Here is a 20,943-nt window from a genome sequence, read left to right on the forward strand (position 1 = left end):
GCAGGGCATGCACAGGATTTTGGGGCGTTCCCATGGTTTCATTTCACCACAGTTTTCCTATCCACATTGCATATTGCTAATCTAAATGGAATTCTTCAACATTTGTAATCCTACCTGTAGCCATCACATCCATCACACTCTGGAACAGTGGAAATGCATTCTCTGAAATGATAAATGGTATTTTACCATTACTATTATGTGTCAAAAGTCTTAGTTTGGCAGATGCCAAAAGAATACAATCTGCCTAAATGTACAAGGCCAATGATACATTATGGTTGAGAAGCAAGGGCTGTTTTCCATAGTTTTGGCAAGGGCAAACCATTGAGAGAAAGACTGAAATGCATGGTTCAACTTTTAGAAATTACATTTTTTAGGCAGCCTATATATGAATATAAACGTGACTACAGCATGCAATAATATTCTTGATAATTCTGTACTTTCTACTTTGAGGCAACAATTCTGGTTAATGAGCCTATGCACAAAGCGAGGTCCATACTAAATGGGTTTGCAGAGAAAGAGAACTTCACTGTCCTGCACAGAGCCCTGACCTCAACCGAACTGAGCACCTGCTGGATGGCTTTTAGTGCCAACTCCAAACGAGTGCGCAATCTCGCAAATGCTATTGCAAGGCTTTGCACGTAACCTTGAATGTAACTGTACTTTGTATTTAATCTTATTGCTTATTATATTAAACTATTGTTCTGCAGTACAGTGATTTATGCACAATAAGCACTATATAAATAAAATATACATACAAACATACATATTGGAAAGCCTTCCCAGAAGAACAGAGGTTTTTAGAGTAGCAAAGGAAGTACCAGCTTCATATTAAAGGAGAAGGAAAGGCTAAAATTAAGTAAGCTTTATCAGAAAGGTCTATATAAATACACCAGTATACACTCAAAGTAATGCTGCTTTGAGTCCTCTGTCAAAAGAAACACAGCATTTCTTTCCTTTTATTGTGTACACATGGGCTTCTGTATCAGACTTCCTGTTCTCATCTTAAACCTCCAGGGCATGGCCTTGAGCATGCTCAGTTTGCTCCTCTCCCCCTCCCTCCTCCCATCCCTGCTGTAATCTGAGCTCAGAGCTGTTAGTGAGCAGGGAGAGACTCAGGCAGGAAGTGATGTCACACCAAGCTTATATGGCAGCCTCTATCCTAAATAAACAGAGACAGTGTCCAGAGCTGTTTACTCAGGTATGGTAAAGCATTCTGCAGAATAAATATAGTGTTCTAGCTTGCACTATTGTGGCTAATCTGTTGGCAATAAACTGTCTCGTAGCTTTCCTTCTCCTTTAAAGGGGATTTAAAGTCAATAGGTTTCTCGCACTAAATTGTGATTTTGTACAGGATGGCTTTCTCTTCTCTCCCTTGATTGCTATATATATATATATATTATATATATATATATATATATATATATATATATATATATATATATATATATATATATATATATATATCCTTGTTTTTCCGCAGTCCACTGTATGTAACGAATAACCCAGGTGCTACTCACTTAAGTGTAATAAATACTTGTCCAGGCAGAATGAGTGTACACTGGGAACCTTGCCAAAGGTTATTTTAAAACCATAATTTTATTAAGTTAATTAAAAAACAGCCCAACATTTCGGTCTACACCTAAGACCTTTATCAAGACCATAACTGTAAGTTTGGAGACACTCACCCAATCACATGCAACAGATGAAGTCCTGTGAATTAAAGGAAAGAGACCAATCACCAGCATGTACCCTGTTAATGTGTAATTTAAGCGAAAAGCAGAACGCCCTGTGCCAGAAAAGAATATATAGATCATAGGGATGTACCAGATCCACTTTTTTGGATTCGGCCAAACCCCCGAATCCTTCGTGACAGATACCGAATACCGAACTGAATCCGAACCCTAATTTGCATATGCAAATTAGGGGTGGGAAGGGGAAACATTTTTTACTTTCTTGTTTTGTGACAAAAAGTCACGCGATTTCCATCCCGTCCCTAATTTGCATGTGTAAATTAGGATTCGGATTTGGTTCAGCCGGGCAGAAGGATTCAGCCGAATCCGAATCCTGCTGAAAAAGGCCAAATCCTGGATTCGGTGCATCCCTAATAGATCATAAGTAGTGCCTTAAAAGAATAAACATGTGCACCAGAGTAAAAAAAGCAACATTAAAACGGTGTAAATCACAGGATAAAAAGAACATGTATCTAATCACTATTAACCAAGGAAACACTAACAAACCGTCAAGCGCAACTGTATCTCAGTGCCACCGCCACACAGTATCGACGATTTGTTAATCGTGTGCGGTGGCACTGAGATACAGTTCACTAAAATGGTTAATTTAATTGACAGTCCAGTGCGATTTACCTATGACATACATCCCTATACAGTTATTTTCTGGATGTTATCCTTACATTGAATGAGTTGATTTCTCTTTATACCGTAAACCTACTGACAAAAATGATCTTTTCCACTTTAACTGTTGTCATCAGGTCTGGATTAAGGGTTAAAATAGGCCCTGGCATTTCAAGTACATAGAGGCCCAATCAGCCCACACAGAGGCCCAAACAGCCCCCACCAGCCACTAAACACTGACTTTCTATGGCACCTTATAGCAGCCCCTCTGGCATTTGCCAGAACCCACAGATTGCCAGTCCGGGCCTGGTTGTCATCTTCAATGATTACCAATCTCCCAATTCTGCAGAGTTTTGAGAAACAATTCTGTTTCAACCATTCGTGATAAGCAGCTATGTGGAATTGCTTTAGAGAAAGGGGCTACACTGCAATGATACGTTACCAGGGGCTAGCTACGCCGAAGGTTAATCAACCAAGCTTAGTATTTAGCACTAAGTACAATCATTGCACGAGCAATATAGGTCGATTTGTTAAAAAAGCAATGGAACATCATCCAGTCCAATAAGGATTTCGCTAGGATCATCCCAAATCCCCCAATAGTTTGTTATAAAAGAGGCACAAATCTGCAAGACCTATTGGTCAAAAATGATCCGATGTAGTTTTATGTCACTAACTTGGACTTGGTTGACAGGTGACAAACCAGATTGATTTCGATGTCCTAATTGTACTTCCTGTCGCTTTATTTCCCTGGACAAACCTGATTACAGCCTCAAACTGGGAAAACATTTCTGATTAGGCATCATATCACTTGCAGTACTACTCATGTGATATAACTTTTCACATGCCCTTGTGGGCTGTCCTACGTTGGTAAAACAGACCTGACACTTAGGGGCACATTTATCATGGGTCGAATATCGAGGGTTAATTAACCCTCGAATTTAAATCCTTCGAATTAGACCCTCGAAGTTCAATCTTCCAAATTCGAATATCGTATTCGAAGGATGTAGCGCAAATACTTTGATCGATCAAAGTAAAAATCGTTAGATCGAACGATAAAATCCTTCGATTCGAACGATTTTAATCGATCGATCGAAGGATTTTTGTTTGATCAAAAAAAGCTTAGAAAAGTGATGGGGAAGATCCCCATAGGCTAACATTGTACCTCGGTAGGTTTGAACTGCCGAAGTATGTAGTCAAAGTTTTTTTTAAAGAGACAGTACTTCAACTATCGAATGGTTGAATAGTCGAACAATTTTTAGTTTGAATCGTTTGAATCGAAGTCGAAGGTCATAGGAGCCTATTCGATGGTCGAAATACATTCGAATCCTTCACTCGAGCTTAGTAAATGTGCCCCTTAGACTTAGGATGGACGCACACCGTTCTGCAATAAGTAATGCGTTCAGGGACGGTAAGAGGACCAAACTGGTAGCGAAACACTTTTTGAAACAGCGCCATAGACTTCCAACTTTCAAATATATTGCAATTGATCACATTCCATCTCCTAGGAGAGGCGGTGATCGTTCCAATATTCTTCTCCAAAGAGAAGTATTTTGGATAAAAAAATTATATACCTTGACCCCTTTAGGTCTTAATGAAAGTTGTTCTTTAACATGTTTCCTAAAACAGATGATTTCTTAGGCTGCATTTTTGATTTTTGTTACAATATCTGTCTTTACAGTTCCCTGTTTACTGCTGTGATTTTTTTTGACAGATTGTTACATTGTGCGCTTGGCAGTTTGTTAGTGTTTCCTTGGTGAATAGTGATTAGATAAATGTTTCTGCGGTCTTGTTATTCTGTGATTTACACAGTTTTAATGTTGCTATTTTTTACTCTGGTGCACATGTATATTCTTTTAAGGCAAAACTTATGATATATATTCTTTTCTGGCACAGGGCGTTCTGTTTTTTTCCTAAAAAAGAGTTCAGCAAAATAAATGGCATGACAAGAGACCCTCCTTCCATTGAATTAAGCTGTCCTATGGGATGCCCTATAGCGTGGGAACCTCTGTTTTGAATAAACATAGAAATGAAGACATGATAACAAATATTATTTATAAAGGCAGGAAAATATAGAATGAAATGTAGATTATACTGACAAGAAGAAATCACATCAGACAGAAAAGTGAAATAATGTGAGCATCATGCATGGCAGAGAGAATGAGGTAAAACAGGTTGGGATTGCTGATGCAATATCATGCCCTATACTTTTATAAATTGGTGTTATTATACTAAGTGGCATAATTGTAACCTTTAATGTAGAGACAGAGGAATGCATAAATGTATTAGAGCCATAAAGGGTGTTGACAATACCAAAGTGATGTGTTGGTTGAATGTGACATTGAGCTGTACCAGCACCTTGCCTACAGTATGATGATAACTTAACCCAGGGTATGTTTTAAGAAAGCCAGTTCACACCTCATCTCATGTGTATTTGAGCCTGTAGCTGATGCAATTGATTCTCTATGCCAGTGATCCCCAACCAGTAGCCCATGATCAACATGCCGCTCCTATGGTTGCCACCTTTTTTGGAAAAAATACCAGCCTTCCAGTATTCTTTCGGGTTTTTCCTATTAATAACATTGGCATCAAGCATCATTTTTACTGGCCAGGCCGGTAAAATACCGGCCAGGTGGCAACCCTAGCTGCTCCCCAACCCCTTGGATGTTGCTCTCAATGTCTTCAAAGCAGGTGCTTATTTTTGAATTTCAGGCTTGGAGGCAAGTTTTGGTTGTATACTGCCAAATGGAGCCTCCTGTAGGCTTCCAGTCCACATAGGGGCTACCAATAGCCAATCACAGCCCTTATTTGGCACCTCCCAGAAACATTTTACATGCTAGTTTGCTCCCCAACTCTTTTTACTTCTGAATGTTGCTCATGGGTGAATAAAGGTTGGGGACCCCTGCTCTATGCTGTATAAAAGTCCTGATGCTATAAAAATAAAGGTTAATTACACACTATTGTGCCTAATAATCTTGGCTTGGAAACCTACCCCCCCTCCTCGATTTCATAATGATTTTTTCCTGGTTAAGTATTAAATCAAATAAAAATCAACCGTATTTTCTTAAAGCCTCTGTTATCCTTCATACAGTACTTTAAATAAAGCCACACAGGGGTTCAGATAATCTCCCCACAGCTGCAACTGTCCCTAAATGACCCATCCTGATCAAGTGTTGGTTAGGATCCAGTCAAACTGCAGAACAGCAACAGTATTTACCTTTTAACATGAGAGTTATCCCACCCCCACTCTGTATACAAAAGCACAACAAACAGTGGGACGAGTCTCTTCATGTAGAAAGGTTTCCCAATATTTGACTAATATAGGACAAATGCAGAAAATAGAAAGTAGGAGAGGTGACATCACCCTGCAAAACTGGCCAATTCCGCCCACTGGAAAGTGCACCCTACAGCAGGAAAAAGAGGGGTGTGTATTGTGAAGGAACTTAGTTAGAACAAAATACATGCCTCAGCTACTGATCTCTCCCTGACTAAAACAGATACCAGACACTGAAAGTCAGTGGTCAGACAGACAGAGACAGGTGCTAGCAATGTTAGAGAGAAGCAAGCCAGGAAATCAAAAAGGGCAAAGGGAAATACAGAGGGCAGTGGGGACTGGAAATCTCTCTTGGTATTACCTAAAACACTGATTAAAGGAAAACTATACCCCCCAAACAATGTAGGTCTCTATTAAAAGATACTGAGTAAAACAGCTCATGTGTAAAACCCTGCTTCATGTAAATGAACCATTATCATAATAATATACTTTTTTAGTAGTATGTGCCATTGGGTAATCATAAATAGAAAATTGCCATTTTAAAAAATAAGGGCCGCCCCCTGAGATCGTAAGATTCACTGTGCACACATACAAACCACATAAGGTCACATGAGCCAATTAACAGACAGAGTTCTGCCTTTTGCTTCCTCACTTCTTCCTGTTACAGTTATTGTTGTAGTATTTCTGGTCAGGTGATCTCTGAGGCAGCACAGATATAGTCACGAAATGGTGGTTCAAGGCAAGAGATGTAAAAGGGCAATATTTATGTAAATATATAGTCCAGTTTGGTAAGATTCTTTAATATGTCATTCAATTTGAAATAAACTATCTGTTGCTTAAGTATTCATTTTGGGGGTATAGTTTTCCTTTAAATATGCAGCACATTGCAAGTCCATGTAGTCTTATATACACGGGCATAACTATAGAGAAAGCAGATGCTATGATTAGTGGTGAGTGACATTTTTGCAGAGTTTCGACGTGAAAATTATGCCCATAGACCCCAATGGGTGAATGTATTTGAAATTGTAACCAGATTCTAAGAACCAGGAAGGACTCTTATTTTCATTTTCAGATTTGTTTGGTTTAGAGCACACCGGGCAAAGGTTTGCTCATATGGCAATTGGGCCAAACAAGTAGATGTTTCTGTGCATGGCCAGCTCTAGTTGCCAGCACCTGATGGAAACATTTGGAAAATGTATAATATTTACTGGAAAGTGTAAGTATACAGCCAACAGCCATGTGTTTGCCCCACTCTGTTAAATGGTATGTTGAAGTCTGTGCAGCTGCATGTTGTTAGTAAATAAGCTATGCTTTTATGTTAATTAGCATTTATAGCCCAATACAGTGCATACTTAGCCCAAACAACTAGGCTAAACCTTACATGTGCTTCAGGGCAGAGCCTGTGATGAATATAGAAATTGTGCACAGAATATTCATTTGCTGCTTGTGCTTATTACACATTTGAGTAGGATCTATCATGTTTGTTGACTCAGCAGATACATTTCTCCTTCTTGCATATTTGCAACAATACATAGGAGAGAGTGCTGCCATATTGGCTATGTATTGTCATTCCTTATCAACTCCTTGACACTATATGGATTTTGGAAGGTTGGTCACATGGTCAGCCCATGTAGGAATTTATGTATAGGCTTATAATTGCTCTGTAATTTGTATGCTTCTATTACTGCTAGGTTTGCTGTTGGATCACAAAAGCAATGATACGACTGCCTCTAGGAGCACAAGCCAGGACATGTTTTACATGTTATAATTAAGGACAATCTAATTCTGATCTATGAAGAAAACCTAGATGGGGCCCCTTTGTAAATGGAACACGAATGGGAAAAGTACAATCAATTTAAATTGAATTCAGCCAAAATAATGATTTCATAATGGAAAACAGTTGGAAAAACTGACATAATTTGAGACTGGTCTTTCTGCTTATCAGTGCCTGTTTCTACACAGTTTAAACTACAGACAGCAGCTTATGAATAAACTAAAAGCTTTGGTACTTGACTCAAATGCACCAAAACCAAACAATTTTTTCTACACCTGCCGACATGATGTCAAGTAACCTCATGTCATTAGAATGATCCTGATCCCTGGGTGGAGTCCTTAATGTTGCCATTTAATGTAAAGAGGAATTGGATTTAAAAAAACTGCATGATTAGCCCCTTAATGACATGGGGTTAATGATATTCCTGTAAATGCAATGTATGTCTGGCACCTTTTGTACATTAAACTAAGGTTCTAAGTCACTGCAACACAAATGGACAGAAAACTTCTTGTCTGTAGTTCTTATTCTGCCTCCTCACCAGACAGCAAAGATTATTCAGTGACTGAAACATTCACTGAATAGTTTTAATGGTGACAGTTGTGTGTCTTACAACAGTGGAAGCAAATGGTTTACTTTTTGATCTCTGGAGAATTAAACAGTGCCACACAGGTCCGGACTGAGAATTAAAATAGGCCCTGGCATTTCAGGTACACAGAGGCCCAAACAGCCCCCACCAGCCCACTAAATACTGACTTTCTATGGCACCTTAAAGCAGCCCCTCTGGCATTTGCCAGAACCCACAGATTGCCAGTCCGGGCCTGGTGCCACATGTGTCTAGAGAAAGTTTTCCATCATTTTGATCACTCTGGGCACACACAGCGAGAGAAAAAGATCTACTCCCTCTACAGCACCGTGTATCTGCACTGACAAGTACAGCTTCCTCCTACGTGCAGGTAAACTGAGCAGAGTTTTGGCCCGAAAAAAAACACGAAAGCAGGCATTTTTGGGCATGACATTCCACAAATAAGTGGGATCATCCAAGACAGAGGCAAAATATTCTATGGCTGAGGTTCCCAACCTTCTTTTACCCATGAAACAATATACGTTGAGTTGGGGAGCAACATCAGCATGAAAAGAGTTTATGGGGGGGTTGCCAAATAAGGGCTATGATTGGTTATTCTTTGCCCCTATGTGAACTGGCAGCATACAAAAGACTCTGTTTGGCAGTACACCAGGTTTTTATAAAACCAAAACTTACCTCCAAAACTGGAATTCAAAAAGAAGTACCTGCTTTGAGGCCACTGAGGGCAACCATCCAAGGGGTTGGTGAGCAACATGTTGCCTGCGAGCTACTAGTTGGGGATCACTGTTCTATGGATTGTAGAATTAGATTCACCACTACCAGGAGTGCTGTTACTATCAAGGCTGGGTCTGACAGTAGGCTGGGTATGATTACTTTTTGGTAGTTAGGAAAGGACAAGTGATCCAGAATAAATTGTGAATGACTCACTGAGTAGTAGAAGTGGTCCGGGTGCACCAGCCCCAGACCACCGGCTTTAGGGAGCGGTACAGCAGAAAACAAAGCAGAGCCGACCGGCACTCAACGGATCCACAAATCAAAAGAAATGGGTATGATTACTACCAGGATAGGAGTCTTTGGAGAAAGCAAGTAAACACGGTCAGGGTCTTTTTTTTACTGTGTTAAAATTTTCTGCTACATAGTTTTCTACCGTCATTACTGCTTGGGTCATTGGTCTAATTCACAAATGGCAAACAGTAGAATTGGTAATTGGCATAATAGAAACACAGCTTTTAAGATCTAGTTCTGAACACTAAAGATAGCAATACATGGGCTGATCCAGGCACAGACAGTCAATTTGTGGGTTCTGGTTAGTGAGGGGGGACTGTTTGGGCCTCTGTGTACTTGGAATGCCAGGGTCTATTTTGAACCTGATCCAAACCTGGGCTGAAACCATATTCCAGTGGTCCAGAAAGATACCTTGAGAGGCCATGCACATTATGGCCACCTTTAGATTTTTTGCTTGTTTGGATTCAGAGTTGAAACAATCGGCATTCTGTGAAGTGAAGCTGTAGTTCCAACTGACATGGTGCCTCAGCTCCTGAACTTCAAACCAGCCCAATCCATGAATAGACCAATCTTTATATGGAGATTGTTGGGCCAACATGCACTTACCAAAAGTCATACAACAAAAATCGGTAATCTAGTTATAATAAGCTTTAGCAATTAGCAGAAGGTGAATTTACCAGCTACATGTTTGAAAGGAAACTTCTGATGGATTGTTGCAGGTTACTAGATATGGTGGCTTATTAAAGGACTCAAGAATAATAGATTTATATTTCTTCACAAGAAGACAGGTTAATTTTATTATATGATCATTGCCAAAGCATATGGATAAATCAGAAACACAAGGGCTTTTCTACTTTTCCACAGATGAAAAAAACCTCTGTTTCAGCCAAATATAAGTTGCAATTGTTGGCCATTTAATTCCATTTCATTAAGTTTGTTTCGGTTCATATACACACACCTTCCGTAGCTGAGTGGAATGAGATGGCAGGAGATGATTCATTTTTTGCAAAGCTAGCAGTCATGGAAGGTGTGGTTCAGTTATTATACTAATTACCATCAGCCTGCTGACAATGCAGAATGTGCAGCTTCACATGGCGCCCTGTATAACATAACCCTCACATGGGATACATTCCAGCACCGCGTCTGACGTAACCGGTAGGAATTTTGTGTTTGCTGAAGAGAAATAAAACATCGGGTTATACAGAAAAAGGAAACATAACCATATATTTTATTTTTGTACAGCTTAGCAATATTGCTTATGTCATCACAGAAAAAAATATATATTTGAATAAATACATGAACCGTCCTTGCTTGTTTAGCACTCATTTACAATTTCCCTTTGCAGGTTCTGCTGTTAACAGAATGGGCTACATCGGAAAGCTAGGTTTATGCCAGCTTTACTAGCTTATCTCACCGACTGTCATTCTTCATGGGCCACACAATTCGTACTCAAAAAACAGAATATATAGACATAGAAAATCACTCAATAGCAGAGCTGAACAAACATCTCCTGTGATCACACAATGCAACAAAAACTTTTGGGAGATAAATGTAATGTTCTCACCGTTATAAAGGGGAAGTAAATCATTGATGTTTCATGAAGACTAAATCTGCAATTAGAATTCAGAAATCTGAGCCGGAACGGACTGAAAACAGAATGAAAGCTAATTACTAAAAAAAAGGCCACTGCTAATCTTTTCTCTTTTTTCCATTGTGGTCAGCCAATTAGTACAAGAAACAATTTCTCAATGGCAACAGCAGTTTAAACAATGGAAGGTCATTATGGCAAGATAACTATATTAAACGACAGGAAATAACACTAAGAAAAGCTATTTATTTTGAGTGCATTTTATTGTTTCAGACACTGATGTGACCAAAGCATAAAGACTGTAGATTAAATCCAAGATGATATGTCTGAAAGAGCTATTTCTAACACTTTACACATCTAAATATATATCCATGTCTTTGTGCAGAAGCTTCCACAACCTAAGGGCAAAGCTATATTTTATTTGCAAATATGATCTAGAAAGCCCTTTGGCTATTGTGTGAGCAACATAAAGCCATTGACATCTATATTGTTCACACAACATAAAGCCACTCAGACAGAGAAAGCCCAATTTTAGGGATATACAAATGATTGACCTTCAGGCTGACCTACTGGATACTGTGAAACTTGGCTACAAACATTGGCTGGAAACCTGCACTGAGCTAACTAGCACTGACTAGTGCGGATTTCTACAGGGAACAAACCTATTTTAAGCAGTTTTTCCTTTAGGCCAATGCCGCATGGAGCCCTTTTTAAGACTGCATACAAAACACGTGATCCCCCTCCAGCAGCTTTACTTGAATGGGAAAGTCCAGTCAGGGATTTTTGGCACAATAATGCTCACTAGATATTTTCAGAGTGTTCAAACAAGTAGATCTAGGCCTGATTTGGGCACCCCCTTGGCAAAAGATAAGCTCACACATTGAGGCCTATAGAGACCCATCAGACAGGGACTGCATCAATGCGCCAATATACTCCTTATCCAAAGGGATTTCCAAACCTGCATGATTGATATTTACACAATTTTTGGACATATATTGTCTGGCAGGTCAATCGGTGGGCTGCTTTTACTGATCCATGTGCGACTAGATCACACGTAGTGTTTTCTCTAACAGCATGTTTCAGCCAGCAGTAAAGCACATGAACTGCCCAGCATTTTTTAGCCTGAAGATGCTCTAGTAACTGTTTTTGCGTTGGCACTGCAAGAAAGTTTCCATTTGGGTGCTTCTCCAAGGCTGAAACATGGCAGGGATAGAACCCAATGTGCCACCAGAGCAAGAATAATCTGAAACAAGATAGTCTGATACCTAATAAGTTAAAATTTAGATATAATTAATATGAAGCAATGCTTATACAAATGCAACTTGTATTTTTCATTTTAGACTATATGGGTATTAATAAACTCGACATTATGTCTTATAGGAGGCCTAAGCATTAAACTGAAATTGTATTAATAAGTGAGATGAAAAACATAATTAATAGTGTTTTAGCATGATCCTTTTAATGCCAGTACGCATTGATTGGGGGTTTGAGGCAACCATGGAAATTCAATGTTCAAAAGCAGCTCAAGGGCCACCTTTTACAAATCCCTGTTATTGAACATCATAACCACAAACAAATCTTTCATTTTAAATATGTAGGTGCATTCCATATGATTAACAGGGGGCATAATTACAAATAAGTCTCTGGCAATAGAAGCTTGATAACACAAAATATATGGCTTCCACTCAAATCTGCTGACAAACTTTATAGATATTCGAATACATCTGCACCATATGAAGTAACAGCTGACCTCCCAAGAACGTTAATTGTATTCCCGTTACCATGATCTCTTAAAAATACCAGACTTGTAATTGTAGCAAAACAAGGGCAGAGGTACCAGGCTCGGTGCCTTTCACATTGAACACTTGCCATGATGTTACCGGTACCACAGTTTTTTGGCTTTGTGTAAATAGATCCCATACGTTATATCTTTTGCGTCTACTAGGACCAGAGGTGGTTGCTGGTGTCCACACTTTTCTTATTAGAGCAGGGGTGCACGATCAATATTGTAGATAGTGGTGTGAAGGATCAGCACTCTCCCATTAGCTTAATGAATGAAGTGTTGTTTTATTGAATACACAACATTAGATCAGACGTTTCGGTCCCACTTGGGGACCTTTTTCATATATATATATATATATATATATATATATATATATATATATATATATATATATATATATATATATATATATATATATATATACATATATTTAATTATATTTAATAAAAAAAAGTTTATTTTAAGTCCTAAGAGTGCAGACTCCATTTGATGTTTGTATTAATATTTACTGAATCTGCAACCAGGCAATTTATTTTTTCGAGAGTATACACACACACACTATGGGGGTTATTTATCAAAGTCTGAATTTATCTCAATAATTTCTGAAAAAACTCCGCACAGGTTTTTCAGCTTATTTATTAATACACTTTCCCGAAAATTTTGTTTGCGGCAAAAATTCTCACATTTTTTTTTTAAAAAATACAAATTTTGCGGTTTTTTTTTTTTGGAATTTCCGTCTGAAAACTCAGATATTTTCGGATTTTATTTCATGAAACCCAGCGCAGAACAAAAAAACTTTGGGACTTCTCCCATTGACTTATATGCAACCTCGGCAGGTCTGAGATGCCAGATGTTCAGATTTGGATATTTTCCATCATCAGGGTAAAATAAATTCTGAAAAATTTGTTTTTTTTTTTCATGCCAGATGTTCAGATTTGGATATTTTCCATCATCGGGGTAAAATAAATTCTGAAAAATTTGTGTTGTTTTTCCCCACTAAAAATTCAGATTTCATACTTAAAAAACACACATTTTTTGGGGTTTTGCCATTCGGAGTTTAGTAAATAACCCCCTATGTGTTTGTTTGCATACACATATGTGACTGGGTAATAAAAGCAACTTATATTTTCCCATGAATGTTCTTTTAGCCTGGTTCACTGCAAGGCAATCCACGGCTTACTGCTCTCCTTGCAAACACATACCCAAAACCTGCTGTTCGGATGAACCAGAAAGAATGTGTTCATGTTTGCGCTTTAGAGCTGCTTGGCTTTGTGTTTGTGCAGTGATCTTTAGTCAGCACTGAAAACTCACGAGATGCACTGCCGAACAATAAAAGGGAGGACAGAAGTGCATCCTGGGATGGGAATTGTGTCCTCTACTCACTCTATCCCTTATTAGGGTAATGACAATCATACAAAGAACATAATAAAAAGCCACCAACAGAAAACGGCAACAGCCAGGTCATGCAAAATAACTATAAAAAATGAGAAAGAGAAAATGAATAAACAATATTATAATTTTTTTTCCATATGATTAAGATAAGTTATTTGCAAGAGAAGCTATACCAAATTTGTAAGTATGGTTTGCATTCTGTTTATTAGAATATAAAATAACCAGAATGACAGCATAGCTTATTGTGTGCCTTCTCTGCATAATAATATACAAATGAGTGTCACATTGCTTGCCTCAACTTACACAGTGAACACTGAATGGCTATAAATAAAAGGAGCGGGTTTTCATAGGAAGAATGCCTTATCAAGGCAATCAATAAGGCCACTGAAACTAATCATATGTATAAATAACAACTATACAGAGAAGGGATGTTCCATAAATAAAATGAATAACTAACGACGAATGGTAAACACTTCCTAGTAATATTGTATAATTTCACTCTTGAGAAAAGTAATGCAAAATGTTGCCCACTGGTCAAAAGTGCATAAGAAGTGCAAAAGAAAAAGTACATTTAAACAATGGAGAAATTTACAAGGAAATGCAAGTCTAGAGAAAAGTGCAAAATTTTCTTTCCCAATCTACCGGATAATACCCAAATACTGTCAGTGGTTTGAGAATACGTTGTAGTGTTTATCAGAAGCACTGGAATACAAGGTTACGTGCAAATTGTGCCTTAACTGTCTCAAGGATCAAAGGGTTTGCAAGAATGATGATGTTAGCACCCGATGGAGCAGCATGGAGTAAACAGAAGGGTGTTCAAATAACACAGCCAGGGTCTGGTTTGATGTGTCACAATCATCCTAGTTCCAGTTCCTTGTAACAGTGCTACACAAGATAAAAGAAACACTGTGCCCGATATATCATGTCTATCCAGGTGAGGAGGAGCACCAAACACCACAACATGTCTTACAGTTTCATCTCACAAATGGGGCTAATTTATCCTTCCAATCACCCAATTTAAACAGATTAGTCTCATTGCAAATAAATAAAAAGGGATCCTATCATTTGTATCCATGTGAATGAGGAAAGTTTCATGTGTCACGGTGTAAACTGAAACATATGGAGATACAGAAGACGGTCACAGTTTGAGTGGTTAGCCCCCTTTCTTGCTTGAGACTTGCTCAGTGCAGAACAGTGTTGTCAAACTTGTATCCCTCCAGGCGTTGTGAACTACAATTACCAGAATCTCTCACCAGATGGGGGAGTGCAAAAAGCTGCAGCTCATAATAGCTAAAGTGCCAAGATATTGAGAATCCTGTTAAAAGTGTAAAGTTGTCCTTAATTCTGCCATTTCTCTGAGATCGTGTAATCCATTTCTTATTACTTGGGGCTCAAAATGTCAAGTCAAAACAGCAGAGGTATCAATGCAATGGAATTCAGGCCTTTCCAGCACTGAAGAGGTCATACTGTATGTACAGAGTACTCATACTGGGAACAAGGACCCCTGTTGAGTTGCCTAACCTGTGACTTAATTCTCTGGATTCCCTTGTTCAGCTCTATGCAGGCCTCTTCTGCATGTGAAAAAGTTCTTTCTTTGTCAGAGGCTGGTGGAAGAGACCGAAAGGGTAGGGGAAGAAGGGGGTGGGAAATTGAGGAGTTCAAGGACTGCCACGCCAACGCTGCTTCTCCTTGTGAACATGCAGGAGGCTGCTACCCATTTGTTGGTTCGTGGGTTGTATTTCTCGATGGAGTTTAGACTGGAGCTGCCATCATTGCCCCCAACAGCGTAAAGCCATCCATCCATTGCTACAAGGTCATGAGTGCTTCTGTAGAAAATATGAGGGAAGAAATAGTTGTGTTAGGGATAAAGAATGTACATTTCTTTCTAAGGCAAGGTATAATTCAGAGAAGATTACAAAGATGTAAGGGCATACTAAACAGAAACAACGCCTGGGTAATCTCCTTTGGGCTACCCCTATGTCCTCTCCCTCAAAATCTCCCATATAGCTTCAGCCTGTATGACACTTTTAGCCTCTCGTCCCTACTCCCATTATGGATGTTGAAAGCTGACATTCCTTTTACTTTGCTGAGATTTCCATTGGCATTACAAACATGAAAGCTCTTTTGCAAAACGGTCATATTCATGCATTCAGGGATATGGTCCTGGAATTCTCCATCTCGAGATCTGACCACTACATATACTTGCAATTTGGGCAAAATTCACCCAAGACAAGAGAAACAAACTGGTCATTTTCTTTGTTTAACCTTCAACGCACCTGCCTCCCTTCTGTGTGCCATTCTATCAAGTACAACTCTTGCACTCACTTGTGAATGCCCTCCTGTTATGCTATAGAGGGGGCAACAATTTGATCCAATGTAGGCTGCCCCTTTAGAATGGCTGTAAATCCAACATGCATCCAGGGCCCTGTACTCAGGTAGCATTACAACTAGGGCCAGATGATGCAGATAGTGTTGCCACCTTTTTTTAAAAAAAAAATTAACGGCCAGTGGTGGGGGGGGTGGAAAATAAAGGGGCGGAGCCGATGACGGTGCAACACAAAAGGGGCAGGGCCAGCGCCCAAAGCTGATGAAAATGTACATTTTTTAATCGGCAGGCAAGGGATTTTGAAAATGGTATTACAAATTACATTGCCGGTAAATTTGTAATACCGTCCCCGGCCCTGGCAGGTGTTTTACCGGCTGGGCCGGTAAAATACCGGCCGGGTGGCAACCCTAGATGCAGATGGTTCTGGATTTTCCACAGGAGAAAAATCGGCTGCCCTGCTACTCCACTTGTCTTCTGAAGGCGTGGAGGATTTCGGCGAAAAAATTTCAAATTTCTGGGCCGAAATCCATCCCATCCGACTGCATCTAAGCCAGAGGTGTCCAACCTTTTGGCTTCTCTGGGCCACATTGGAAAAATAAAAATTGTCTGGTGCCACACATGAAATACACAAACACTTTTGATTTGTAAAATTAAAGAAAATACACAGAAAAGAACTGCAATACCAGTTTGATAACCAGATGGAGCTATACTTTGGAATATGGGACACCTGGATATTAAACAGACTCATTATTATATTATTATTACTAACTGGGCAATGGGCAGAGTCCCCCATCCTCCCTACTCCATAGGTAACCACATTGTTACAACCTGGCATAGTAAGCCTGTTCCTAACAAGACGACAGACTGAGGTGTGTCTGGACTTAGAGAGCACAAAGTGTTATTTCACTCTCGCTTTCTCTGTATTTCCATACATTTATTTCTTCATTTCTTTCTTTTTTTCCCCTTCTCTTCCTTTTCTCTTTGCTTCAAGCTGGGCCGCATTCATATCCATCCTGGGCCGCATGCGGCCCTCGGGCCTCAGGTTGGACACCCCTGATCTAAGGGGAGACAATGCTTCCGGATGGAGACAGAGCAGAAGAGGTGGAGCAGCGGGGAAGCCAGATCCGCAATTGTCTGGCTCTAGCCTAAGTATAGGGATTACTTCAATGTTCAACATTCAACATAACTGGTAAAACAGGCAAGGCCACAATACTTAAAAAAAAGAAAATGGATTGCAAATACTATTTATAGCCATTATACTTATTCCAGAGAATTTGCAGATCAGAAATAACATACACTCTTTTATTGAACATAAAACAGGCATTGCCACACAAAATAAAGTTACCAGATACATAACTGGTAAAACAGGCAAGGCCACAATACTTTAAAAAAAGAAAATGGATTGCAAACAAGCAATACTATTTATAGCTATTATACTTATTCCAGAGAATTTGCAGATCAGAAACATACACCCTTTTATTAATTAAACATAAAACAGGCATTGTCCTTTAATAGAAGTGTGAACGAGAAGAAAACAATGAAGATAAAAAAGCAAGAATCCTCTTTTTTTTTTTTACCTAGACCTCAAATGCCTTTAATGCATCATTACTAAAGTGTCGGTTACGATTACAGGTGTCGGTTCATGTTACTGCAGCATATATTGTTTTTATATTTTCTTCATGGAAAACCTTGTTACGGGGAGCAATGTGTCTCATCTTATGAATGAGGGTCAGAAAGCCATTTAAATCCATTAGAAATGTGTGATTATTTCTTTCGATGTAGAGGCACATGGAGTCCATTCAGACCTTAGCAGAGCCTCACAAGTTTAGTGCAAGGTTACACTGAGAAACTGTTCTTGCTCCTCAGTAATCATGTAATTCAAAGCATGGCAAGCACTGCCAGCAATGGCTTAGACTGGGAGAGATCAATACATAAGTAGAAGCTAAACTGCACCAGAACGGTTTTGTATAGAAACGAATCAAATGTTAAGTACACTGATAGAAACTAATTGCAGGTTAGACACAAAGGGTATCAGTTGCACCTATGGTAGTAAAGCAGTCTCTCTGTCCCTTTATTAAGCTTTGCTATGTAAAGTGCTGCTACAGATGATGTGATCTATTGACGAGGTCTCCAAACTAGAGTGATTTGGCCACCACCATGACAGTCCTAGTCAAGATGATCCAATCATTTTGCTCAGATCAAATCATATAGTATGCCTACAGAGTCCCATTGGGAGAAGACTGCTTCAACACGCAAAGTCTGATTTCTGATGAGGATCAATATCTGGTCAAACTGGCCATATATTGATCAAGTAAGACCATAAAATGCCAATTCAGCCTGGAGGAGCTGATTTGGTAACATACATAGTTACAGAGTTAAATCGGGTGAAAAAAAGACCAAAGTCCATCAAGTTAAACCCTTCCAGATGAAACCAGTATCCATACATACATACACACAATTACCCCATCATACAGTCACATAAACAATATAACAATAGTTATACTAATTGTAGATTTTATTATCACAATAGCCTTCGATAGCTTGTCCAAGAAATTATCCAAGCCACTCTTAAAGGCATTAATAGAATCAGCCATCACAACATAATCCTGCAGTGCATTCGACAACCTCACTGTCCTCATTTTGAAGAACCACCTACACTGCTTCATGCAAAATGTATTTTCCTCTAGTCTAAAGGGGTGTCCTCTGGTGCGGTGATCCTCTTTATGGTTCCCTGTTATTTGTCTAGAATATCCTCTAATATACTTGAGTATTCATGTCCCCTCGCAAGCGTCTTTTTTCCAGAAAAAACAACTACAACCTTGACAATCTACCCTCATAATTGAAATCTTCCATCCCTCTAACCAGTTTAGTTGCACGTCTCTGAACTCTCTCCAGCTCATTTACACCACTCCACTCTCATTTATGCTCTCCACTCATTTACTGGAGCCCAAAACTGCACTGTAGTTAGATTTAGCAGCTTTTATTTACCGGTTTATGGCCTGCTTTACCTCCACTTGCTGAAATACATTGTATACTGATCTGTTGCAAACATATACAGAATATTGTTCATTCATCAATACCCTCTAGACACCTTGGCTACCAATCAGCCACATGGACTATTTGCTTTATTGTTAGTTCCATTGTTAGAACTATCTGCAGTGAGTTTCTATGTCCTCCCTATGTTTGCATGGGTTTCCACCCATATTGAAAAAGATACAGGCAAGTTTATTGCTCCTGATGCATTTAAACCATTTTGTGAGCATGTACAGACAGATTCTCTGACATGGAGTTGCAGAGAGGCGGTTTTGGGCTCTTTTGGTACATGACACAAGTACATACACTTCTGCACCCATTATTGCAGCTATTGCTGGCTCTGTTGTATGATAAATATGAAAATTTCCCTTAATCTTTATTTTATTTTCAAGCACTTGTAACAGCTTGTACTGGGCAGGTATTACACCAGAAAAAAAATCAATCAGCAACTGAAAAATTCTTTCCTCTAGTTGCCTGGAATACACTTTGTATGCCCCGGGAAAATGTTTGCCTTGCTTTCATCATAACTAGTGATGGGTGAATCTGTCCCGTTTGACTTCACCAAAAAATTAGAGGAACTCCGGAAAAATTAGCGAAACGTTGAAATATTTGTGAAACGCATGGCCATTCGAATAATTTTGACGCGCGGCAATTTTTAATGTGTGAGACAATTCTAACACATGACAAATTTTAATATATTTTTATATATTCACCTATTGCATGCCTTTGATGAGGAGCACCCGGGACTTGATGGATTGGCGGTGAGTGTCGGTGTATAGTTTGACTATATATATATATATATATATATATATATATATATATATATATATATATATATATATATATATATGCAAAAATGTCATAATTCCATCACACTTTGTTTACAAGAGAAATAAATAATTTCATCAGTCATCCCAGTTTGTCTGACAGTTCATGTCTGCATTTCCAATCATCCTTTATAAAGGTAATAGTCATAATATGGTAACATTCAAAATGTAAGTCAGTAACAAGATTAGTACCATTACAAAGCCCCTAAGGCTATCCAGGAGGGAGCTGTTGGAAACACCCCAAGCTAACACATACCAGAGCCGAGGCTATCCAGCAGGGGGCTGTTAACATCACCCTAAGCTAACACATACCAGAATTTACAGCCATTTAATGCTAATGAGAGAAAATCCCCCAGTGCAAATAAATGGTTTCAAATGGTTTCAAATCTTTTGTCAAAATAAAATTTGGTGTGTGCATAAAAATGAATTCCCTTTAAATGGGACCTATTATCCAGAATGCTTGGGTCGAAGTAGCCCATTCGATGGTCGAAGTAGCCAAAAAAAACATTAGAAATTCAACGTTTTTTTTCCTCTATTCCTTCACTCGAGCTAAGTAAATGGGCCCCTAAATAAACCCAATAGGCAGGTTTTGCTTCCAATAAGGATTAATTAGATCTTAGTTTGGATAATGTACAAGGTGCTGTCTTATTATTACAGAGAAAAAGGAAATCATTTTAACATTTTGGATTATTAATTTAACAAGGAGTCTATGGGAGACGGTCTCTCCGTAATTCAGAGCTTTCTGGATAACAGGTTTCCGGATAACTGATCCCATGACACTTGAGAAAGGGCCCTTGAAGCCTGAAACATGTCGTGTGGACACAAAATAAAAGCCTATTAGCAGTTATTCTTCCTGCTGTATGATTCCCAACCTTTATGATACATTTGCATGATTTGTGGATGCCAGGACGGAGTATCCAGGGAACATCATACAAACAGCCTACACAGCTGACTGTGTGAACCTACATTGGAGATCCCATACCCGTTCTCCTTTGGTTACAGCAGACTAG

At 39.0% G+C, this 20,943-nt stretch overlaps 1 protein-coding gene across 1 annotated transcript in view; it reads right to left on the bottom strand.

Moving 5' to 3' along the window:
- Positions 1-13,234: 13,234 nt before the first annotated feature.
- Positions 13,235-20,943, bottom strand: part of klhl17.L (kelch like family member 17 L homeolog) — a 54,375-nt gene continuing 46,666 nt past the window's right edge. The window contains exon 12 of the mRNA XM_041569331.1: positions 13,235-15,573. Coding sequence (XP_041425265.1) covers positions 15,345-15,573 — 229 coding nt within the window. The 3' untranslated portion in view covers positions 13,235-15,344. The remainder of the gene's footprint in view (positions 15,574-20,943) is intronic.

This window comes from Xenopus laevis, chromosome 7L, assembly GCF_017654675.1.
Source record: "Xenopus laevis strain J_2021 chromosome 7L, Xenopus_laevis_v10.1, whole genome shotgun sequence".
NCBI classification, from domain to species: domain Eukaryota; kingdom Metazoa; phylum Chordata; class Amphibia; order Anura; family Pipidae; genus Xenopus; species Xenopus laevis.